The 21,731-nt window shown below is 50.5% G+C and overlaps 1 protein-coding gene across 2 annotated transcripts; it reads right to left on the bottom strand.

Annotated features, from left to right (window-relative positions):
- Positions 1–1,283: 1,283 nt before the first annotated feature.
- GSDMA (gasdermin A) lies at positions 1,284–20,214 on the bottom strand. 2 transcript variants are annotated; one of them, XM_024980498.2, is made up of 15 exons: positions 19,351–20,214; positions 18,127–18,247; positions 17,605–17,822; positions 12,714–12,785; positions 10,650–10,868; positions 10,289–10,469; positions 7,875–8,040; positions 6,609–6,705; positions 5,924–5,971; positions 5,506–5,532; positions 4,956–4,976; positions 3,897–4,051; positions 3,313–3,427; positions 2,399–2,472; positions 1,290–1,883 (listed from the first exon to the last, which is right to left on the bottom strand). In XM_024980498.2, the coding sequence occupies exons 3-15, from the start codon at positions 17,678–17,680 to the stop codon at positions 1,641–1,643; spliced, it is 1,494 nt and encodes a 497-aa protein (XP_024836266.1). In that variant the 5' UTR covers positions 17,681–17,822; positions 18,127–18,247; positions 19,351–20,214; the 3' UTR covers positions 1,290–1,640.
- Between the last annotated feature and the right edge of the window lie 1,517 nt (positions 20,215–21,731).

The raw sequence follows: 21,731 nt of genomic DNA, 5'->3' as shown, positions 1-21,731 counted from the left end.
GTTCGTCTTTATGAGGTTACCTTTCTGGATAGTTAGAGTGTTAGCTCACTTCATTATTAAGTTTACATCACAAGGGAAAAACAATCAAGTCAGCAGATAACTGCCTAGTATGTCCTTGAGCAAGGCCTTGGAGACGCCCCAGCATGGGGGAGGATGGCTTAACACAAAGTTTTTGGCAGTTGGTCTTGAATTCTTGGTGAGTGAGGGAACCAGCCTGGAGAAGGGTGGCTAAGAAAGAGAAGAGTCTGACTCCTGGGGCCAAAAACCTTGAAGAAATTATTCCACCCATAAAACTATGTTAAAAGAGATCAGTGAAAGATGTTAAAACCCAGCTTTAGAGAGAGGAGGCTGGTATAAACCTAGCAGTTTTACGAGACTGAATGTGTATGTTAACCCGTCCACATGCCAGTTCTACCCACCTCACTTCCTCCTGCAACCACCCTAATTGAGGGCAGAAGAAGGAAAGGTGGAATGAGAAGATAATATTATATTTTCTTTTTTAAAATTTTGAATCAGTCTTATTCTTGTGTATGCTCCATCCTGTCTGACTCTTTGCGGCCCCATGGACTGTACCCCACCAGGCTCCTCTGCCTGTGGTATTTTCCAGGCAAGACTACTGGGGTGGAGTGCTATTTCCTACTCCAGGGGATCTTCCTGACCCAGGGATGAAACCCAAGTCTCTTGCATCTCCTGCATTAGCAGGTGGATTCTTTACCACTAGTACCATCTGGGAAGCCACCCAGTATTCTTGGGGTACCATTTATTTTTGACTTATCTGAATAAAAAAATATATAAATATTTATATATATAAATATATATATATATATATTTTTTTTTTTTTGGCTGCATGGATTGTGGTATCTTAGTTCCCAGATTGAGGATAAACCCTGGCCCCCTGGCATTGGAAACTTAAGAGTCCTAACAACTGGAGAGCCAGGGAATTCCCCTGCATTTTCTATTCAATAAACTTGGAAGTTGTCTTACTCTTGTGTTTGTACCACATATTAGGTATTCACCTTTTCCAGTCCCTCAACCCAAGTCCAGAGAACCTCAAATCTCCTCTTGGAAGACAAATTGCTTTGATGATCTTCTAATTCTAGAGTCTAGAGTCCAAATTCTACACCTTCATAGTTCTCTGAGCATTTTCTAGCTGGTCTGAGGACATCATAATAGTATTCATGTACATATAATCTGTATAGAGTATGATAATGTCTTTGTTTTTTTCTGGCACAAATTAAGAATTTCCTTAGGATAGATTCTTTAAGGAAAAACACCAAAAGACGTTTCACTCAAAGTGAAATAATGTTTTTTTCATCAATTCCAGTAAAGTTTGATTTGGGGAATCATAAGTGGGAGGGGTTGGGATAGGAAATTAATTAATTAATTTGGGATTTGCTGAAATGGTTCATAGTTTTTCAACTTTGAGTGTTTACACTATTAGATAATTTAAGCATCTGTGGATGGGCTGTGGAGCAATAGGGATGGGGGATGTACAGAGTTGGACAAGTGGGAATTGAGTGATCAGCTACAGTTTCCGTTATCCTTAGCCTGGTGGTTCTGAAATGCCCTTGGGTGTTTGCACAGGGTGCAGTGAGGTAGGGAAGGCATTAAGGAAGCAGGAGTTGAATGGAAAAGGCAAGTTAGGAGGCCTTGGTCAGTAGCCGCAGGAGGGAGAGGCCAGCGTACAGGGCGCAGAGGCGGGGGAGGGTGTCTGGGTCCCACGTGTACTGGGGGCCGGATCTCTGCACTTCCAGGCCACTCAGCCCCACTAGGGCCTCTGTGAGGGTCAGTTCCTCTTCCCCAAGGGAGGACAGCAGCTCAGGTCGCAGGGGGAATACACCCTCTTTATCCTGGAGGAAATTCTGTTCCATTGTGCTCTCCACCTGGAAGGAAGCAAAGTAGTATGAAAAGAAAGAACTGGAAACCTCTATTCCTTTCTCCCATCTCAAAAAATCCACAAAGAGGGCTAACTTTCTCTCACTATAACCCCTTAGGTTACATTACATGACAACTCTGCCTGGGCTTTTTAACAGCCTTGTAGGATGGGCAGCACATTTATTTTTAGGCCCCTTTTACAGAGGAGTGAATTGAGACTCAGAGACATTAAGATTGACTCACATCAGTTGGCTAGGAATAAACCAAACTAGAGTTTTCTGTCTCTTCTCCCAGGACCAGACTGAAAAACACAGACAGTTGCCCAGAAATGCACTCCCCTACCTCTAGTTGCGAAATAGCAAATAGGAAGAAACATGGAGAGAAATGAGAAGTAGGCATGATCTCCTAGGATAAGATGGAGGCCCTGTAGGAGGGTTCTGTCATTAGGTTAGATTGTATCTTTCCACTAGTTATAGCTGACTCCCTTCCAAAGTCTCCCTAACAGCTGCCATTTTTTTCTTACCAGCTTTAGCTGCACTGGTAGGATCTTTTTCTCCATGGATTTTACCAGCAGCTTCTGTTGGGCTTCACTTAGCTCTGGAGAAAAAAAGCAGAGGAAGAGATGTGTGTTGGTACAAAGGGAACTACAAGTTCCAATGGCTGTACTTCCAGAATTTCAGCACTCACTGATTTGTATGTTCACCCACGGTGGAATGCCTGTTCTGGGCCAGGCACCTTTGCTGGCCCAGAAAAAATCATGCTCACTCAAGGAACTTCTCCGCATTCTAGCAGAGAAGACAAAATAACGTGCAAGGAGCCATAGCTGAGGATCGACTTTGGTCTTGGTGTTTGAGGGCAGGAGTCTTCTTTTTTTTTAATTAATTAATTAATCTGTCCGTGCTGGGTCTTAGTTGAGGCATGTGGAATCTAGTTCCCTGACCAGGGATCAAACCTGGACCTCCTGAATTGGGAGGATGGGGTCTTAGCCACCATCAGGGAAGCTCCTAGGGCAGCCTTCTTGAAGCAACAAACATCTCAGCTTACATGTGAAGGATCAGAGTGTTTTTAAAGTGGGACACTATTTCTTGCAGAGGGAAAAAGAATTCAGGGGTGGGTAAGATCAGAAGATGTTATCCTCAGATTAAAGCTATCAGATATTGAAATTAAAGTGATGAGCTTAGCGATATGCAGAAGTTTTAAATATATGGCTGATAAAACTAGGATTATTTCCCAACCTCTGTTAGCAAGACTAGGGTATGGTGACCATGTGAATCCTAAGGAATGAAACCAATTTTTTTAGAATGTAGATATAAACTACTTAACTGCAGTACAATTTGCCTGGCATTTATTTACTCATTCATTCATTCAAGAATTCATTTAGTGACTCATTCCTACTACTGAATAGGTGTATAAATGAAGACCTCACTCCCCACTTACCTGCTAGGGCTCCAAGGAAATAGAGGATGGCATCCATAGCCCCCTTTGATAGCAGGACATTCTTTGGGAGTGCCTCCAGGGTCTCTTCATGTCCTTTGCCTAGGGCTTCTTCAAGCTGTGGGGAAAGCTGGGTGACTATTTAGGAGAACATGGGTAGAGCTCCCAGTGCCTGGCGCATGACAGTCCCTTGAGGTGTGTTAACTCTCTCCATTTCCTTGTTTCTTTTTCAAGATATCAAGTCCTGAAAAGTATTAGACTCTTGGGTTCCTTGGTCCCTTAGTCTCGGACTCTGGAAAGGAAAGGTCAAGCCCCCTTCCAAAAGAAGGTTCTGCTGGCCTGCTGCCCACCCTCTGTCGATCAGGGGGAACCTGGGAATCTGCACTGTTTGCCCATCTCCAAAGGGACACAAGGTGCAGTGGCGACCCTGGCAGCCTGGGAGGGGGGCACTTGACCAGCCTTGGAGAAGGCATCCACTGCCGACCCCTCTGGCCACTGGCCATCTTCTGCCGGGTCTGTGGGATCCCCCACCAGCTCCCCCACCTCCATGTTCCCCTGCATCTCCTGCCATTCCCTTGGGTCCTCACCGTCAGCTCCAGGTCTTGTAGCTCCTTTTTCTTCCCTAAGAGTTTGCTGAGGGAGCTGAGCAGGGAGCTCTTCCCTTCTGGGCTCAGTTTCTCCACTTCCTGGGTCTCCCTTTGAACCTCTTCTTTTAGGGTCCTGAAGTCCTCGTGTACCGCCCCTGTGGCAACAGCAGATGCGGCATCCTCTTCAGCAGTTCAGTATGTGCGCTCCTGGCAGATCTCCTTCACTCAGCCCTGCTTAGGCCCCCAGGCTCTGCTGCCCCTGAGCTCTGCTCGCAGCTAGAGCCTGGCTTCTTTTTTTGCTTGACCACGGTACGCAGTTATAAAGTTATTCCCCAGACTTGACTTAAGGTGTTGAGTGGGGAGATGAGGAATCTAGGGGTGGGCCAGGACCCACAGTATCATCTAAACCAGGCGTTCATTCCCCCTGAGATTCTAGGCTCCATCCCAGATCAGTAGATAACTGACTACCCTTTCTCTAGGACCACCCCCTAAGAGTTGAGAAGGAAGGTCTATTTTCCCTTCTTAAGAGTCAGTTGACAAAGTGATTTTGGTGACTGGGTGAAGACCGGGAGGGGACTGCTCAGAAGTGTGTGCGTGCTTCATGCCAAGTCACTTCAGCCATGTCCAACTCTTTGTGACCCTATGGACTGTAGCCCGCCAGGCTCCTGTGTCCATGGATTCTCCAGGCAAGAATACCGGAGTGGGTTACCGTGCCCTCCTCCAGGGGATCTTCCCAACCCAGGGATTGGACTTGCGTGTCTTATGTGTCCTACACTGGCAAGCAGATTCTTTAGCACTAGCAGCACCTGGGAAGTCCCAAGAGTAGTGGGTCTAAATCCAGGGACATGGGTCAGCTAGGGATAGCTCCAACCTTGGCCTGCCCCTCTAGGGGCCTGGCATCCTAGGAACATCTAGCCTGCTTTGGAAAGAGTGGGCTTCCTGGAAGTGGCTCCAAGCCCCACCACCAGAGACTCAGCACTTGTCTTCCTCTCCCTTCACCCCAAGGTTACTTCCACTGCCTTCCTGCCAACATGTAGGGAGAAACACAAATTTCCTTACCAACATCAGATGCCTGGATAACTGAAGGAAAAAAAAAATCCAATTAGAAGGCAATCCTCCCAAACAGTAGGCATACCCAGGGAGTGGGACATGAATGGAGGTTAGGAAATACATCCTGTCTCCTGGAATGTCCCAGCTGACTTAAAGATACTCTTGTTCCATTTGTGGGAGGCAGAAATGGGGCAGCAGAGAAGCTAAGGCATTGTGAAAAGGGGCACTTGGATTGAGTTGGCATCACTGTGACTCAGTGGCTCCTGCCCCAGGCTCTGGGCAGCAGAGACGCAGATGCGCATGTGACAGGTCATTATTACTAAGGCCTTGAGGACAGAGGTCAGAGGCATCTGACCACCTGGGAGTCTTGTCCAAAGACTTTCCCCCTTCCACTGCTTTTTCCTAAGCTATTGGAATTCCTGCCATGTTTCAGAGACAATAGTCTTTCTGAGATCTGCTCTGCCATATTCCTTTTCAGTCCCAGAGAGAAGGGAAGAAAAACATTAGACTTTTAAAATCCTATCAAGAAAGTTGCAGTGAAATGACAGGAAACACTTACGGGTGAACTTCTCGTCTTCTGGCTTTTCTGAAGACAGAAACAACACACATATGTCAGCATAAAACCTCTTTGTGCCTTTTTATCTAGAGCAGTTGTCAAGGCAGCTTTATCAGTGATCATTATAAAAACAGAGCTCATCCGCCTCTGCAATTTTGGGAACACACACTGTCTCCAGTATTGCTGCTTCTGATGGTGCCTTCCGGTCTCTTTCTGTTTCTCTGTCTCTCTTGGGCACATTTCTATGCCTCTATCTGCCTTTCCTAAAGCTGAAGATGGATATTTTTAGAGCCTTGGGAAACGAAACCAGGGGGCTCCTTGGGGGCTTCTGGTATACCCTATTAGAGGGTGCAGGATGTCAGCAGATAATGTCAGGGGTAGGGATGAACACGTGGGGAGCCAGGAAACAATTTTTGCTTACCTCCGGGAGGGAAGGTGTGCATGTTATCATTGTAGATATGTGGGATATCTGTAAGGAACAAGAGCGGGGAGGGCAGAAGGACTTTTAACAGCTGCCCCAACTTTCTTTTTCTGGCCTCAAGCCTATGGACTCTGCTAAAGGCTAAGAACCTGTCTTTGAATACCTCAACATTACCCCTGATCTGTCTCTACGGCTGGAGGTAATCTTTTCTTCCCCTGTAAATCTTTCCCTATGATATCACTATCTTCTACTTTGCCTTCTAGTACTGGTATCTGTGTCTGTTTCCTCCATCAGCACCAGACTTCTATTTTTTTGGCCACGTGGCATGCCAGATCCTGGTTCCCTGTCCAGGGATCGAACCCAAGGCCCCTGCAGTGGAGGTACGGAGAGTTAACCGCTGGACCACCAGGAAACTCCTGGCCCCAGAATTCTTGAGAGCAGAGGCTGTGCTTGTTCATCTCTGTACTCCCTTCTCCCTGCTAACAAAGGTGCCTAGCTAGCACTCAGGAGATGCTCAGAATCCAGGGTTCCTCACTCCCAGAGAAGGCCCTACAGTTCTGTCTGTGGAGGTTGGACCACAACACAATATACTCCTTTACTGCTTCCCCAGTGTTGCCACAAGAGGGGAGCAGGATGCCTTAGGAGTGTGTGGGTAACTCTTGTCTGCAGGGGAAAACATGCTCACCCCACTCATCTTTGCCTTTGACCATCAGCTGTCTCACTCGAAATGCCAGGACGCAGCCCTTGGGGATGGTGACAGCCTCCTTGTGGTTTACGGATCCCTAGGAGTAGACAATGAAGATTTGTGAGTCTGCAGAGATCCTACATGTGAGATGTTGGGAGTGAAGGGGTAAAGGGCAAGTGGAAGGCCAGGCCCAAAAGGCTTTGGGGAGATAAGAAGTTAGGAACTCTTCAGTGGTGTCCCTGATCACCTTTCCATCCAGTGTGGAATGAGCTTCAGAGCTCTTCTGCTCATTTCTGCTCATCACCCCTTTAATGACCTCTTTCTGTCTTCCGGGTTCAGACACATGAAGGAACTGGGCAGACCTGTTCATCACCTGCCTGTGCATCCCTGTCCCACTTTAGAGCGTCCATCCAGGCCCTGGTTCCTTCTTCCTCTTGGCCATCTGTCCCATGATCACCTCCTTCGGGAAGCCTTCCATGATTAATCCTTACTCCTGGTTCCAACTCAGCCCTTGAATATTTACACAGTATGTTGTTGTTCAGTTGCTAAATCATGACTGTCTCTTTGTGACCCCATGGACTGCAACATGCCAGGCTCTTCTCTCCTCTACTGTCTCCCAGAATTCGCTCAAATTCATGTCCATTGAGTCAGTGATGCTATCTAACCATCTCATCCTCTACCACCTCCTTCAAAAGCCTTCAATCTTTCCCAGCATCAGAGTCTTTTCCAGTGAGTCAGCTCTTTGTATCAGGTGGCCAAAGTATTGGAGCTTCAGCTTTAGCATCAGTCCTTCCAATGAATACTCAGGGTTGATTTACTTTAGGAGTGACTGGTTTCATCTCCTTGCTTTTTTTTGGATCTATACTTACACAGCATAGATATACGTAAGTAAAGACTACTTATTTACATTGAATTTTCCAAGCCTGTATTCTCTGGCCTTTCACCTCTGTGTCTCCTTCATGAGACTGAGACCTTTCTGGCATCAAGGACGTCTTTCTTAAGACTGGGAGCACTGTAAGGGAAAACTGGTGACCGTGAGTTTGCCCTTCCCTCGTAGCTCCCTGTGGCAGCTGGCATAGGAATCTACCCAACTGGGCACCTTAACCATAGAGATGATTGGTTCCTGGCCAACTGGTGTCTGGAAGTTGAAGAGCAAGGGGAGGGAGTGGGTCCTTTTCAGTATCTTGGGGTGGGGGGTACTGACTGGGCAAAGCAATGCAGCCTCTGGGGGTAAACTCAGTGTAAGTGTGTGTGCATGAAGCAAACCTGTAACCCCAACGAGGCAAAGAATGGGAGGGAGAAGCAGCCTTCGGCCCTGCCAGCTCTCTCCAGGGTCACCTCCTGCACGGCCTCCACTACTTCCATCACCACGTACAGGTTCTCTCCTCGCCTTCGCATCTCCTCCAGGAACGGGTGCTCTGCCATCAGCTTCCTGTGACAGGAGAAACGGAAGGGACCTGTCCAGAGCTTTTCCCCATCGGGGCCCTGCCCTTCTCTTTTCCTCTGTCATTCCCAGCAGTGAGGCACGGGGGTGTCGGGAAGCGTGAGGACTCTGGAGCAAGACAGGCTGGAACCCGGCTCTCCCGCCTCCTGGCAGGGCAGCTGCTCTGAGTCCGGGTTGCCTCACCTATAAAACGAGGATGATGACACCTACGTCCGGGGAGAGAGAGGGGGGCGGAGAGAGAGAGAGAGAGAGAGAGAGAGAGAGAGAGACTCGGGAATCCTCGGCCACAGCGCCTGGCCAAGAATGGGGTCTCGTGGTTGTTTCTTTCTCCCTTGGATTCCCCTCCTTTTCCTCCCTGTTCTTAGTTGTGTGCATCTCTCCTTGGGGGTCCTTTCTTTCTCTCCACTTTTATTTTTTGGCTTGTGGAATCTTAGCTCCCTGACCAGGGATTGAACCTAGGTTCCCTCCAATGAAAGCTCGGAGTCCTGACCACTGGACCACCAGGGAATTCCCTGCAATATAGAAGTATTAACACGGCCAGGCGGCACATTAGACCTCTCCCAGGTGCACTTTGACAAAATCCTCTCCCTCACCCTGCCAAGTCCATCCACTCTGTTGTCCTCAAGACTTTGCGTCCATTCAGCCCTTTTCTTTCTGTCTGCTCCTCTGTACTGAGTTTATCTCTCTGATGGGCAGTGGAACAGAGTCTGGCCTGGTCTGCCTGCCTTCCCTGTTCTTTATCCTCTGACACACTTCCTCCGTCTGGCCAGATTAATCATGGCACATCAGAGCATCGTCAAGTCTCCCTGTACATGGTACAGCATAGATGTGTCCTTGACCTGGGTCCTCCATGGTCTTGGCTCTCCCGACATTTCTACCTTGTTTTACTCTTACCTGCTTCTGCCAAACTGGCTATTCATGGCCCCTATAGGTTAAAACAATTTTTTTTTATGGATGGATTGCATTTATTTATTTATTTTGGCCACGCTGTGTAGCATGTGGGATCTTAGTTCCCTGACTATGGATGGAACCCACACCCCCTGCATTGGAAGCTTGGAGTCTTAACCACTGGACTATCGGGGAAGTCCTGTCGCTACAGGTTTTGAGATTTCTCACCTGTGTGCTTTTGTAATGGCATTCTCCCAGCCCTGCAAGTCCAATTTCTGCTAATCTTTCAAGGCCTTCCCTAGGGCTTCCCTGCTGGCTCAGATGGTAAAGAATCCACCTGCAATGCAGGAGACCCGGGTTCCATCCCTGAGTTGGGAAAATCCCTTGGAGAAGGGAATGGAGAAGGGAATGGCTACCCACTCCAGTATTTTTGCCTGGAGAATTCCATGGAAGAAGAGCCTGGTGTCCGGACACGATTGAGTGACTAACACTTTCACACTTTCAAGGCCTAGGTTGTGGGCTGCCTCCTCCGCGAAGTCTGTTCCCATTTCCCCAGCACACAAAACTCAGGCAAAGCCCTCCTCTGGCACTTACGTTTCTAGCCTTGGATTAGAGTTACTGTTGTACATGTCCCCCCACTCTGAAATCACAAGGCAAAGGTGTTCTCGTGCAGTCCAGCACCTAACAGAGTGCTTTGTACTCAGGCAGGCTGAATTTACTGCATGATTCCCCAAGCACCTCAGCCCTTTCTTCTTGCCTCCCCAGCACTCACCTCCTTTCAACCACCACTTAACTACTTAAAAAGTCAGTTCCCTTGTCAAGTCAAACATCTGAGGAAACCCGCAGACAGGGCAACTGCCACACCCCTTATGCTGCTGGGGCAGTGTTCCTGAGCGCTGCTCCCTTCGGGTTGGGGCTGGGTGGGGGGCTTTGTTTACGCAAGGAGAATGCTGTGCTCAAGTCGCAGTAGGGAGTATTTAAGGTTTCTTCCCTTTTTAGTGTATTTTCATAGAGTCTTATGGTAGGGAAAAAAACCCTAGAGTTCATCGAACACTTATCATTTTTCAGGAGAGAAAGCTGAAGCGAAGTGACTTTTCCAAGGCCACACAATTCATTAGTGTGAAAACACTCATCCTCGGGTGTTCGTGAGACTGGGGAGGTGGTGGAAGGATGGGGGTGGGGTTGAGGGGAGTGGTTAGGAAATGGCCCGGAAGCACCCACAGGCTGAAGAGTCATCTTCAAGAGCTCCTCTGGGGTGACCATGGATGAAAGTTCAGTGTGAGGGCCCTGCCCTTGGACTCAAGGCCCAGAGCACCCTTCCACCGCACAGCTTTGCCCCGAGTCTCACCGCTCTTGGTGCAAGGTCTCCAGAGCCTTGGGCGCCACACTGAGGGTCTGGACCTCCAGGGTGCTGTTCCGGGACAGGCCGGCCGTCCCCTTCACCTTGACCGTCTTTGGCACATCCACCTCTCCCTCCACTCGGGCGTCCAGCATATTCTTAAAGCCAAAGTTCCCCGAATCTGTTGGGTCTGCAGGAGGGAGAAGATGAAGGGGGCTGGGCTGAGGCGCTTCCTCCTCCCTGCCTCCTTCGAGAACTTTCTGGCTAGAGGATTCCCACCCCTGTCCCCTGGGCAGAGACAGCTTCAGGTCCTCCTGGTTGGCCGGCTCCTGCCCCTCCCTTGGTCCCCAAGTCCGTGGCCAAGGCTGACCTGAAGGAGAGCTGCCAGGTTCGAGAATGTCCAGGAAGGTGTAGTCGGTGCAGACATACCGGGCACCCCAGAAGAGGGTGCTCTTCCGCTTCCTTAGGACCAGGCAGAAGGGATGGAAGCGCTTGAAGTCTATGAGGCTGTCCAGGGGTGTCAGGTCCCCTCGAGGGTTTAGTTGTCTGGTCAGGGCCCGGGTGACATTTTCAAACATGGTCATTGTCTCTGTACGGGGAGGGAAAGTGACAAGTTGGGAGGAAGGGTGACATCTTCCACCAAGACAGGTCCATGGGCTCTGGAGTAGGGTATACCCTTAAAGACGCCTGAATCCTCAGGATGTCAGAGCTGAAAGGGACCAGAGGAGTCTTCGTTTTATGGTGAGGAAATGAGGTCCTGAGAGCTGAAACAACTTGCCTGGCTGCAAGGCTGGCTAGCGGAGGCAGCCCTCCCCTCTCGTTGTGAAGGGCTCTTTGCTCAGTCCCTGCTCACTGTCTTCATGGACCTGGAGCCTGACTGGCACATCTCATTAATGTGGAAGTAAAGCTCCTTTCACTCAGCCACGCCCACCTTGTCTCCCCACCAGTGAACCATGAAAACCACCACCTGGGGAACCTGGGGGAGAGACGCAGCCACCACTGGTAGGAGGACCCAGGGGACAATGCTGCTCACCCCGTTGCTCTTTCTTTGGGTGGGTGTCACTTCCCTGTATCTTAATGTCACCCCGCTCCTGGCTCACAGCTGTGGGTAGACCCATTTCCCTCCTGGCACCACTCAACAGATCCAGACATCTTGCTGCTCTTTGCTTTTGTCCCATCTACTTGTAATACCTCCTCTTCCATCTGGAATCCCTGTTCGTCCTTTAAGACTCACTTTGGGTTACTTTGGGTCACTTCTCTGTGACCCCTTCCTTCCCTGCTTCCAGCAGCCAGTGACTCTGTCCCACGTCCCCAAAGCACTGTGTACATGCCCTTCTGAAACACCTGCCACCTCATGTGGCTGTGATCTGTTTACTTGACTCTCACCTATTTGACTGTGACCTCCCCGAGGCCAGGAAGTGGGTCTTAGTCATCTCTGTGGCTTCAGCTCCAAGCACAGTGCCCAGTGCTGACACGGAGCTTGACAAATGTGTGTGGAAAGAATGAATGAAGAAATGCAGCCCTGTGGCTCAGATGGTAAAGAATCTGCCTGCAATGCAGGAGACATGGGTTTGATCCCTGGGTCGGGAAGATCCTCTGGAGGAGGGCCTGGCAACCCACTGCAGGATTCTTGCTGGGAAAATCCCATGGACAGAGGAGCCTGGTGGGCTACAGTCCAAAGAGTTGCGGAGTCAGACATGACTGAAGCAACTAATGCTGGGAGACATAAGCTAGGATCAGAGGGCCCTGGAGAGTGCGGGGCCTGCATTAGGTTCATGGCCTCCAGAGGTTCATGGCCTCTGGTCTCTGCCTTTGAGGTTTAAGTCCGGGTGTTTTAGCTGGTCAGCCAGCTGGCCCAGCTGAATTATCCCCAGGGGTGGAAGAGGACATACCAGCTGGCTGGAAACCACCTCATACCCGCTGTGGGCACCTCACAGAGTTAGGGAGGCCGGGGGCACACTCACAGGTACACAAGCCCATTCTGCCAACCATACAACCATACTCCAATGCACTTTTTTAATTCCTCATTCCTTGGAAGGCTTAGGTGGGACAGGCAACCTGGCCAGCCAGGAAAGTCTTGGGTGACTGCTGTCTCCTCCTCACCAGAGAGGTGCTCACGGGGCCACCTCTCCCTTCCTTCCCCAAGGCCAGTCAAGATTCCTACCCCACGGGCTTCCCTGGTGGTCCAGTGGCTAAGACTCCATGCTCCCAATGCAGGGGGCCCTACGTTCGACCCCTGGTCAGGGAACTAGATCCCACATGCTGCAACTAAAAGATGTAGCAAGCCCCAGTGCAGCCAAATAAATAAATAAATACTAAAAAAAAACCAAAAAACATTTCTACCCCAGTGGGCCCTATGGGACTCCTAAGCCCTTCCTGTCCCACCCCTAGAACCACCCCCTGCCCCCTACCCCTGGTGTCATCAAGTTCTTACCAGGGAGCAGTGCTGGGTCCTGTCTGGCAGCTGGGTCTTGGGTAAAGGTCAGGAGCCCTCTGGGTCTGTGGGCTGAGAGAATGACAGTCCCTCACCAGGTCAGGCTGTGGCTTTATGCCTCTGTGGAGGCAAGGATGTAGGCTTCCAGGGACCCCGCCTGCCCCAGTGACCCCACCCTGCAGCTGCTCCACTTCCAGGAGAACAGCATCAACCTGTTCCACGTGCACCCTGCCCTGGGCCCTGGCCTCCTGAGGGCTGAGGGGGTGGGTGAGGTGCTGCCAGGCAGGTGCCGGCGTGGGTGGGGGAGAGGTGGCGACTGAAGTTTGGCTTGACAGGCTGAGAAGAGAGGAAGGAAGGCACCTTGGAGAGGGCTGCAGAGAGAGGCAGTGGGGACAGGCAGGGGGGTGTGTGTGTGTGTGTGTGTGTTCACATGCATGTGTGTGATGTGGGACAGGCATGTCTATTTTATCATCATGGTCATCAGGAAGCATCTAGGATTCATGATGAGGCCTTGTGGGTGTGATGAGGGGATAAGAAATCCTGTGTGTCTTCAGATTCCAACAACAAGCAGAGCAGCTAGAAAAACTGTCCTCTGCCTTGTTTGTCACACAGGGACCTAACTATGGCACTGCTAGAAGCTTATGTCTGTGTAGGGGGAGACGGAGATACACCAAGTGTTCCTCTGCGTTGCTTCCTGCTCAGCATCTCTGTACTCACGTGGTATTGTACATACACATATGCAGAGGCAGAGGCCCAGTGGAGTTAATGGAAGAGCCCACAGTGTGTATTTGCCATGGGAATTCAGACTCCTCACCATTGGTGACTCAGGTCTTGCTCTCATCTTCTTTTAACTGGAGTGTAGTTTTTGAAAATGTTATTGTGTAGTTGATTGACAATGCTGTGCTGGTTTCAGGTATACAGCAAAGTGACTCAGTTATACATATATGCACATATTCTTTTTCGTATTCTTTCCCATTATAGTGTACTGTAGGATCCTGAATATAGCTCCCTGTGCTGTACAGTAGGACCTTGTTTGTCTGTTTTATATGTAGTAGTTTGCATCTGCTAACCCCAAACTCCCAATTTATCCCTCCCCATCAAAGTCTTGCTCTTATCTTAAATCTCTGCCTGGAAGGAATTGTGAAGGAGACTTTACACACATGACAGGTCCCTAGATGACAAATCAAGACACTCACAAGCAAAGCTCCTATGTTGTTGGGATCTGTGACTGTCCATCCGCACGTAAATCTGAACACCACTGAGCCTTCATGCTCTCACCTCTTGGCTGTCCTCAATATCACCCACCAAAACTGAAATGTGACCTTGAAGGCCATGAAGAGTAAGTTAGGTCTTTACTGGAGGTTTCCTTGAGGGCTTGGTGGTGAATGGGAGAGATGAGATCACATCACCGTCAGCCAAGGTTTTAAAAACTTAACTACTTCACCTTTATCCTGAGAGTCTCAGTTAGTATGTCAGCTGCTCCCAAATCTCTCTCCTCTGGGTCCTGAAACAAGACAAGACCTTGCCCTTGCTGGGCCTCTGGTTCCTGCCTCCTATCTTTCTTTTTTAAATTGATTTTTGTGTATTGACTTAGTATGAATACAACTTCGTTTTTTTTTTTTAATTATTTAAAATTTTTGGGCTGTACGGGGCCTTTGCTGCTGCATGCAGGCTTTCTCAAGTTGTGATGCATGGGCCTCTCATGGCGGTGGTTTCTCTTGTTGCAGTGCGCCAGCTCTCGGGGATGTGGGGCTCAGGAGTTGCTGCGCACAGGCTTAGTTGCCCCCCAACATGAGGGGTCTTTCTGGCCCAGGGATCTAACCTGTGTCCCCTGTTTTTGCAGGTGGATTCTTAACCACTGGACCACAAAGGAAGCTCCCAACCTTGTTTTTAAAAAACTTTTTGGCTGCAACCTACAGCACGTGGGAATCTTAGTTCCCTGACCAGGGATCCAACCCACACTCCCTGTGTTGGAGGGTGTGTCTTAACCACTGGACCATCAGGGATGTCCCCTGCCTCTGTCTTTTGGTTCACCTCTTTTTCTACCTACCCACTCTCATTTTGTGTAGCTATCTAATACCTCCTCCTTCAACAGCTCTAACCATCACCTTAAGCAAACATCCCTTTCCTTAAGAGAAGAAAAGGTGGGAGCTGGAGTGTGTGGGAGGGCTGTCATTAGTCATGCAGTTCCCATCATGAGTGCATGTGTATGCAGAAATGTGTGTCTGTGTAATATCCTCTCCACGTTTCGTTTCCTGGTTCTTCCTGGATTTTCATCTTTTCCTCTCTATAGCTCTTATTCAGCACATGGATGTGATTCTATAGCAACCAGCATGTGGTCCTGGGCTGTGCAGTCTCCCATCCCTTAATAAGTTTCAGAGTAGGTGGCCCCCCTCCCCACCTTCTCAGCCCACCACTGTCTTGGCCAGACTTTGGGGAGTTTCTTCCTGGTGTCTATCTTCCTCCCACTGACTGCAAGTCAAGGTTTCCAGTTCAGCTCGTTCTCCAGAGATTTGGAGAATAGTGGTTTCAAGAAGTCATGCCTGGGGACTTCTGTGGAGGTCCAATGGTCAAGAATCTCACACGTCTACTGCAGGGGGCACAGGTTCAATTCCTGGTTGGGGAACTAAGATCCCACATGCTGTGCAGCGTGGCCAAAAAAAAAAAGTCACACCTGTATCTGCTCTTCCTGAGGACCCCCAAAATCCATCTAGCCAGCTTTCTCTCCTCGGGCCTAGCAGTATTGCTCCTTTGTTTCTCATGCCATCCTTCTTTCATTCTGAACTCTATCAGGCTTGCTCCCACCGACCTCCATCCTATTGCTCCATTCCCCACACTGCCTGATGGTGTTGCAAGCAGGAGTCTTTGAGGGTTCAAGGCACAGAGAAGAAATAAGGGTTTGTGAGGCTAACCGGTTGAATGTCTTGTGCTTTTGGCATAAAAATTTCTCTGTCAGCTCGTCCCTCTGCTGCTCCTTCCATCCACCCAAGATATCCGGTCTTTCTGTCAACCTCCCCCTCTACCCCGCCCCCATCACTACCAATTCCTCAAGAAAACCTCTGGTAAAAGCATTAGGAAGAGACCACAGAATTCCTCTGGGGCTTCTCAGGTGGCGCAGTGGTAAGGAATCAGCCTGCCAATGCAGGAGATGTGACGCAAGAGACCTGGGTTCCATTCCTGGGTCAGGAAGATCTCCTGCAGAAGGAAATGGCAATCTACTCCAGTATTCTTGCCTGGAAAATTCCATGGACAGAGAAGCCTGGTGGAGCATGAGCTGCAAAAAGTACAACACACACACACACACCGAATCCCTTTAGTGTTCAGAGACTTCTTTTCCTTAGAGTCCTTGTTTATGTTCAGGGGAATCTGGGACACAATTGTACTGGAGGAAACTTAAACTGTACTAATGTGTAAGAATGCTTTAGGTCAATTAATAGAGATTTGTTGAAACAGGAGCCAGGGTGGGGCAGCTGTGCTGATGCAAGAAACAGGCTTTGCTCTCCCTCTGGTGGTAAATTAGGGAAGGTAATGGGTGATAATCACCCCTGAGCTTTGCGCCAAGCTTGTGATTTGTGTGTCGCTGCTAGGAGATGGGGGATCAGCCAAGGGGATCAGGAAAGGGAATCCACTTAGGGGAGGAAGCCCCGGCCACCTGTTCTCTGAAAACCTGAGCCACAGAGTGCACGGCAAACCCTGCAGACAGATACAGACATTGGGACAGGGCATTACTTCCTTATCCACTTTCTTCATTTATGCAGTGTGTGTGTAGGTAGACCAGATGACTTCCCAGGTGGCACTAGTGGTAAAGAATACATCTGTCAATGCAGGAGATATGAGACACAAGTTCCTGGGAAGATCCCCTGGAGGAAGAAATGGCAACCCATTACAGTATTCTTGCGTGGAGAATTCCATGGACAGAGGAGCCTGGGGGGCTACAGTCCATAGGGTTGCAAAGAGTTGGACATAACTGAAGCCACTTAGCACACGTATGTAGGCCAGATCCTGTGGATTGTGTAGCTTGACAGGATCCTCTGTCCTCCATTATTCCCAGAGTCTGCTCAAATTCATATCCATTAAGTCTGTGATGCTATCTAACCATCTTATCCTCTGCTACCCCCTTCTCCAAATTGAAGGCAAAAGGAGGAGGACTTGGGAAGGCTGGAGCATTTAGGGGAAGTGACCCCCTGCCCAGACATGCTTGTAGACCTTTGCTGAGTAAAAGGAGGTGGACTAGCTAGGGATGAAGACAGGCCAGAGTGATGGAGGAGCAGAAAAAATGTGCCCCTAAGGCATCGTGTTTTATATTTCTCCTGGGAGGTTGGAAGTTTCGGGGTGCAGATTTCAGATTGTGAGATGAATGAAATAAAACCCCAGACTCTTTTATTATCCCTTAAAAACCTTTAAGTTTTCTTCCCAAATTCCCAAATCAGCTTTGGAGCCCAAAACATCTCCCAAATTCTGGCTGAGCAGACATTGGTCAATGGCCTGTGATACTTACTCAAATCAAAGTTATGCTGAAGAACTGAAGAAACGCATCAAACTCAATGTCCAACTTTAAGGTGCCAGCCCTCGCTGCCCCCAGCCCTCTGCTGCCAGGTTCCCTAACTGTCAGGCTGAAGATGCAGCTGCATCAAGGGCTGGAACTCCATCCATTCCCTGGCTGATGAAAGAGAAGCTTTCCTCCTCAGTTGTGATTTCTAGGCTCTCCAGACGGGACAGAGTCTCCAGAGCCTGGTTAAAGAGACTGAGTTCCAGGTGGAGCCTTTGAAACTCTGCTTCCAGGAAAACTTGGAGACGAAGCTCCTCTCCATTTCTCCAGCTTCCTCAGGTCTGTGCCAAGCCCTACTCTGTTTTCCCCTGTTCCAACTGGGAAAAGCCAGATTGGCCACACCTGAAAGATAGCAAGGATGGCATGGAGGACACAGATGGTGACGAGGCCCTGGGCTCCTGGGTATAGTGGGGTCCATCCCTTTGTATGTCAAGGTTGCAGAGCTCAACCAGGGCTGGGTGACCTTCAGCTCCTCACCCTAAAAGCCCCTGGGCAGCTTGAAGTGAAGACAGAAGAGCACTGCCTCCCACTGGAAGAATTTGTTCCAGCATGGTCACCACCTGCATGGTAGAGAATAGACATCCCAAGGGGCTTTGCATTTGGGGACCTACCAACTTCAGAGATGGTCTGCAGTAAAATTTTAAATTTCAGTCCCTGCCCCTTCCTTGACCCCTTCTACCCCTTTGTGAGAAGAAATGGGCATGTGTTAAGAATCTGGAGATCTGAGATCTGTAGAGAGCTCTGCCCAGGGCCTGCTGTGTGGCCTGGGAGAAGTACCCTCTGCTCTCTGGCCCAGAGTGTTCATCATGAGAGAGGGAGTGGAACTGGGTGTGCTCCCACATCCTTTCTAGTGTTCAAGTTTACCTTTGTTGTCATCCCTGACATCCACTGTGCAATCCTCAGATCCTCACCAACTCTGCCTGTTGGAGAAGGAAGACTTTCTCCATGGACATGGCCAGCAGCTGCTGCTGCTCCTGGTTCAGCTCTGCAGAGGGTACAGGAGTGGTGATGGCATGAGGGACAGGGGCATGCTCTCTCCCTCTCTGGTGGGCAGGGGATTGTAAGGCAGCTCTGAGAGTTGGGGCTTGCATGTTTGTGTGTGTGATGTGTGTGTTTGTTTGTTGGGGGTGCCGCAGATTCACTCCCCTCCAGGAGAGGATAAGAGGAGATTCTTAAAAGAATATATTCCCCTCTCCATTGGGAAAAATGAGTGGGAGTGGGGGGTGGGGTAGGAAGACTTGCACCTCTTATTTTTCTTTGGAGGAGACAACTGGAGCTTGGACCCTGAGTCATTCTGCTTTGTTGCTTGGTACCACAGCTGGCTTGATTGTGTTAAACTCTGCTTAGTTAGACTCTTGCTTAGTTAAACTCTGCTGTTGTTAAGTTAGGGCTTCCCTGTTGGCTCCACAGTAAAGAATCTGCCTGCCAATGCAGGAAACATGGCTTTGATCCCTGAGCTGGGGAGATCCCCTGGAGAAGGAAATGACAACTCATTCCAGTATTCTTGCCTGGGAAGTCCCATGGACAGAAGAGCCTGGTGGGCTACAGTCCATGGGGTCCCAAAGAGTTGATACGACTTAGTGACTAAAAGGACAACAGTTGTCATCTTAAATAATAACCCAATAAATTTTTAACATATTTCTCATTTTGCACTGGGACTCGTAAATTATGTTTCAGGTCCTCCTGCTTGGTACCACTGGGCCGAGTCCAGTAGGACCGTCAACCACATCAGTAACTCACCCCACTCCCACTCCCGACCCTTACAGCCCAGACCCTCCACAGGGAGAGGATGTATTCAGCCAGTATGGGGCTGAGTTTGCCAGAAGTCTCCTACAGTCATTTGAGGACTGAGTCCCCGGGCCTGCCACTCGGACTCCCAGAACTTCTGGCTTGTTAAGATCCAGGCCCCCCTCACCCATATGGTAGAGAGGTGAGAACTGGTCAGCTAGATATTCCCGTAGTTAAGAGAGACAGGGAGTTCTGTGAGGGAGAAACAGGTCTCCCCACTGAGAGGGAGGGCTCCCTCGGGGCAGGAGTCTAATCTCCACCTTTGCATAAAGAAGCCTCCCTTAAATTGGATGTGCTTACCGAGATCTCCCAGAGGCCAGTCCCGCCCAATCCGACCTGCGTCTGGCCCCTGCCGTCCCTAGCCCCAACCCAGGCCGCCCACACCCGCCTCAAGCTGCGGTAAGCCCCGCCCTCATTCCGTTGTCCCGCCCCCACCACCTGGCCCCGCCCTCAGCACCGAAGGTCTAGCCATCACCAGCACCCCAACTCCGCCCTCAGAGACCCAAACCTGGCCCCCAGCCGTTTTAAGCCCCGCCGTCCTGCAGTTACCACTGCAACGTGCTCCGGATCTCCCGTGTCGCCCCACACCCTACTACTACTACTAAGTCGCTTCAGTCGTGTCCGACTCGGTGCGACCCCATAGACGGAAGCCCGCCAGGCTCCGCCATCCCTGGGATTCTCCAGGCAAGAACACTGGAGTGGGTTGCCATTTCCTTCTCCAATGCATGAAAGTGAAAAGTGAAAGTGAAGTCGCTCAGTCGTGTCCGACTCTTAGCGACCCCATGGACTGCAGCCCACCAGGCTCCTCAGTCCATGGGATTTTCCCGGCAAGTGTACTGGAGTGGGGTGCCATCGCCTTCTCCGCGCCCCACCCCCAGCCTCCTGCAATCCTGCCCACTCCGCCTCGGCTCCGCCCCCGCGAGCCCCGGCCCCGCCCCCGGGGCCCCGGCCCCGCCCCCGCGAGGCCCAGGGCTCCGGCAGCCTGTGCACCTGGCCCAGCGGCACCAGCAGCAACTCCTTAACCTCAGCCTGTGGCTCCCGAAACCCCGTGGGCCCTCCGGGAAACGGCCCAGGCCCAGACAGAGCTTTGAGTACAGGACAGCAGTGACCAGAATCCTACCCTGTGTCTACTTCCATGTAACTTCACCCGAAAGGCCTGCCACTCACAGGCACTTGAGCGTGGGGTTTGGTGTCCCGGTGCTCCCTCAAGAAGCCCTCCCCAGGGAAAGAGGATCACATCAGGGCCTGTTGTGGGGTGATGGAGGAGCTCAACTCCTTACAGTATTTTTCAATGGGTGTTGAGGATCCTGCCCAGGGGAAAGGAACATTACAGGCAACTGCAACAGAAGCAGAAGGACTGAGAGCCCTAAGGGTAGAAGCGTCCTCCTGCCCCGAGGTGCAACCCAGCCTCATCCTGCCTGGCAGAGTGGTGGTGGAGGCTGGGCGCAGGGAGAGGATGCACTTAAAGGCCCAAGAAACCCGTGGCTGGGATTCCTGACTTCACTACATCCTGTCAAAGTCTGCGGGACCCCTCTGCATCCCAGCCACCATCACCCCAAGGGACTCTGGGAATGAGGTCTTCACTTGAGCAGTTTCTTTCCTTTGCTGCAAAAGGGGGGTCTTTGTGTCCCTCTCGCCTTCTAAGACTTTGTCCACCTTTTCCCAGCCTCCATCATATTATGGGGTGGGAGGGAAGAAAAGTCCTTCAATTTCTCTCACCTTCAGAGGGGAACAATGTCAGGTTCTGGTCCTTGTCTGTAGGGGTCAGAAATGGGGCACTGACTCCCTGCCTCCATCTTCTCTGTCCCGCTCTCCTCACCACATATACCCACATAGTGTGGTCTCGGAGAGGGGAGGAGTGGTGTGAGGTGTATGCTTTAGGGAGCTGCACAGAAAGGGTTGGAAGGGGCTGAGAAGGGGGTCTAGGGTCATCAGTTAGTTTGGGGAGCAGAATTTAAAGAGGAATGGAAGACCTCCACCTCCCAGATTTCAGCCCTGAGGCTGGGGGACCAGCCCTGGGCTGCCTGCCTCCCCTCTTCTCCTTCGTGTTCACCCAGCTTCCACCTGGCACACCCCCCACCCCCTTCCCCCTAATGACTACTGCTTGGGGCAGGCTGATGGTGGTGATGGGACCGAGAGAGCCCTGGGGAAAGACAGGCCATCAAGGGACAGGTGGCGCAGCGGGGAACATGGGAGAGAAATGAAGACAGGGGAACCTGGCAGATGGGGTGAGAACTCTGGCAGGAGGTGGAGCTGTGAGGGGAAAGCACCGGTTGGCGGTTGGCGTCTCAAAGCCTGGGTTTTGCTCACAGATTCCCCACCAAGAAGCTGGTGACCCACTGGATTTTCCCAGGTAGTTTCTTAAACACATGAAGTGGGGACTGCAGCAGCAATGTAGCCTAACCTCACAGGATTCCTGTGAGATAATAGATGGAAAAGTCCTTAGAAAAGAGAAGAAAAGAGCAGGGGAAACTTCCTGGTGGCCCAGTGGTTAAGAATCTGCCTTGAAATGGAGGTGACTCTGGTTCCATCCTTGGTTGGGGAACTAAGATCCTACCTGCCGCAGAGCAACAAAGCCCAAGCGAGGCAACTACTGAGCCCTGCGCTCTAGAGCCTATGTGCTGCAACTAAGATCCAATGCAGCCAAATAAATACATACTATAAAAGATGTGGTATGATAA

Source organism: Bos taurus, chromosome 19 (genome assembly GCF_002263795.3).
Source record: "Bos taurus isolate L1 Dominette 01449 registration number 42190680 breed Hereford chromosome 19, ARS-UCD2.0, whole genome shotgun sequence".
NCBI classification, from domain to species: domain Eukaryota; kingdom Metazoa; phylum Chordata; class Mammalia; order Artiodactyla; family Bovidae; genus Bos; species Bos taurus.
The sequence above is the reverse complement of the archived record's forward strand: the minus strand, read 5'-3'. Positions and strand labels throughout refer to the sequence as shown.

Coding starts and splice junctions, on each gene's coding strand:
- GSDMA (XM_024980498.2), bottom strand. CDS start 17,680: ATGGACCCCACTATACCCAGGAGCCCAGGGCCTCGTCACCATCTGTGT. Junction 4,977..5,505: donor AGAAGACGAGAAGTTCACCC/GTAAGTGTTTCC, acceptor TTTTTCCTTCAG/TTATCCAGGCATCTGATGTT. Junction 1,884..2,398: donor TACCAGTGCAGCTAAAGCTG/GTAAGAAAAAAA, acceptor GCTTCCTTCCAG/GTGGAGAGCACAATGGAACA.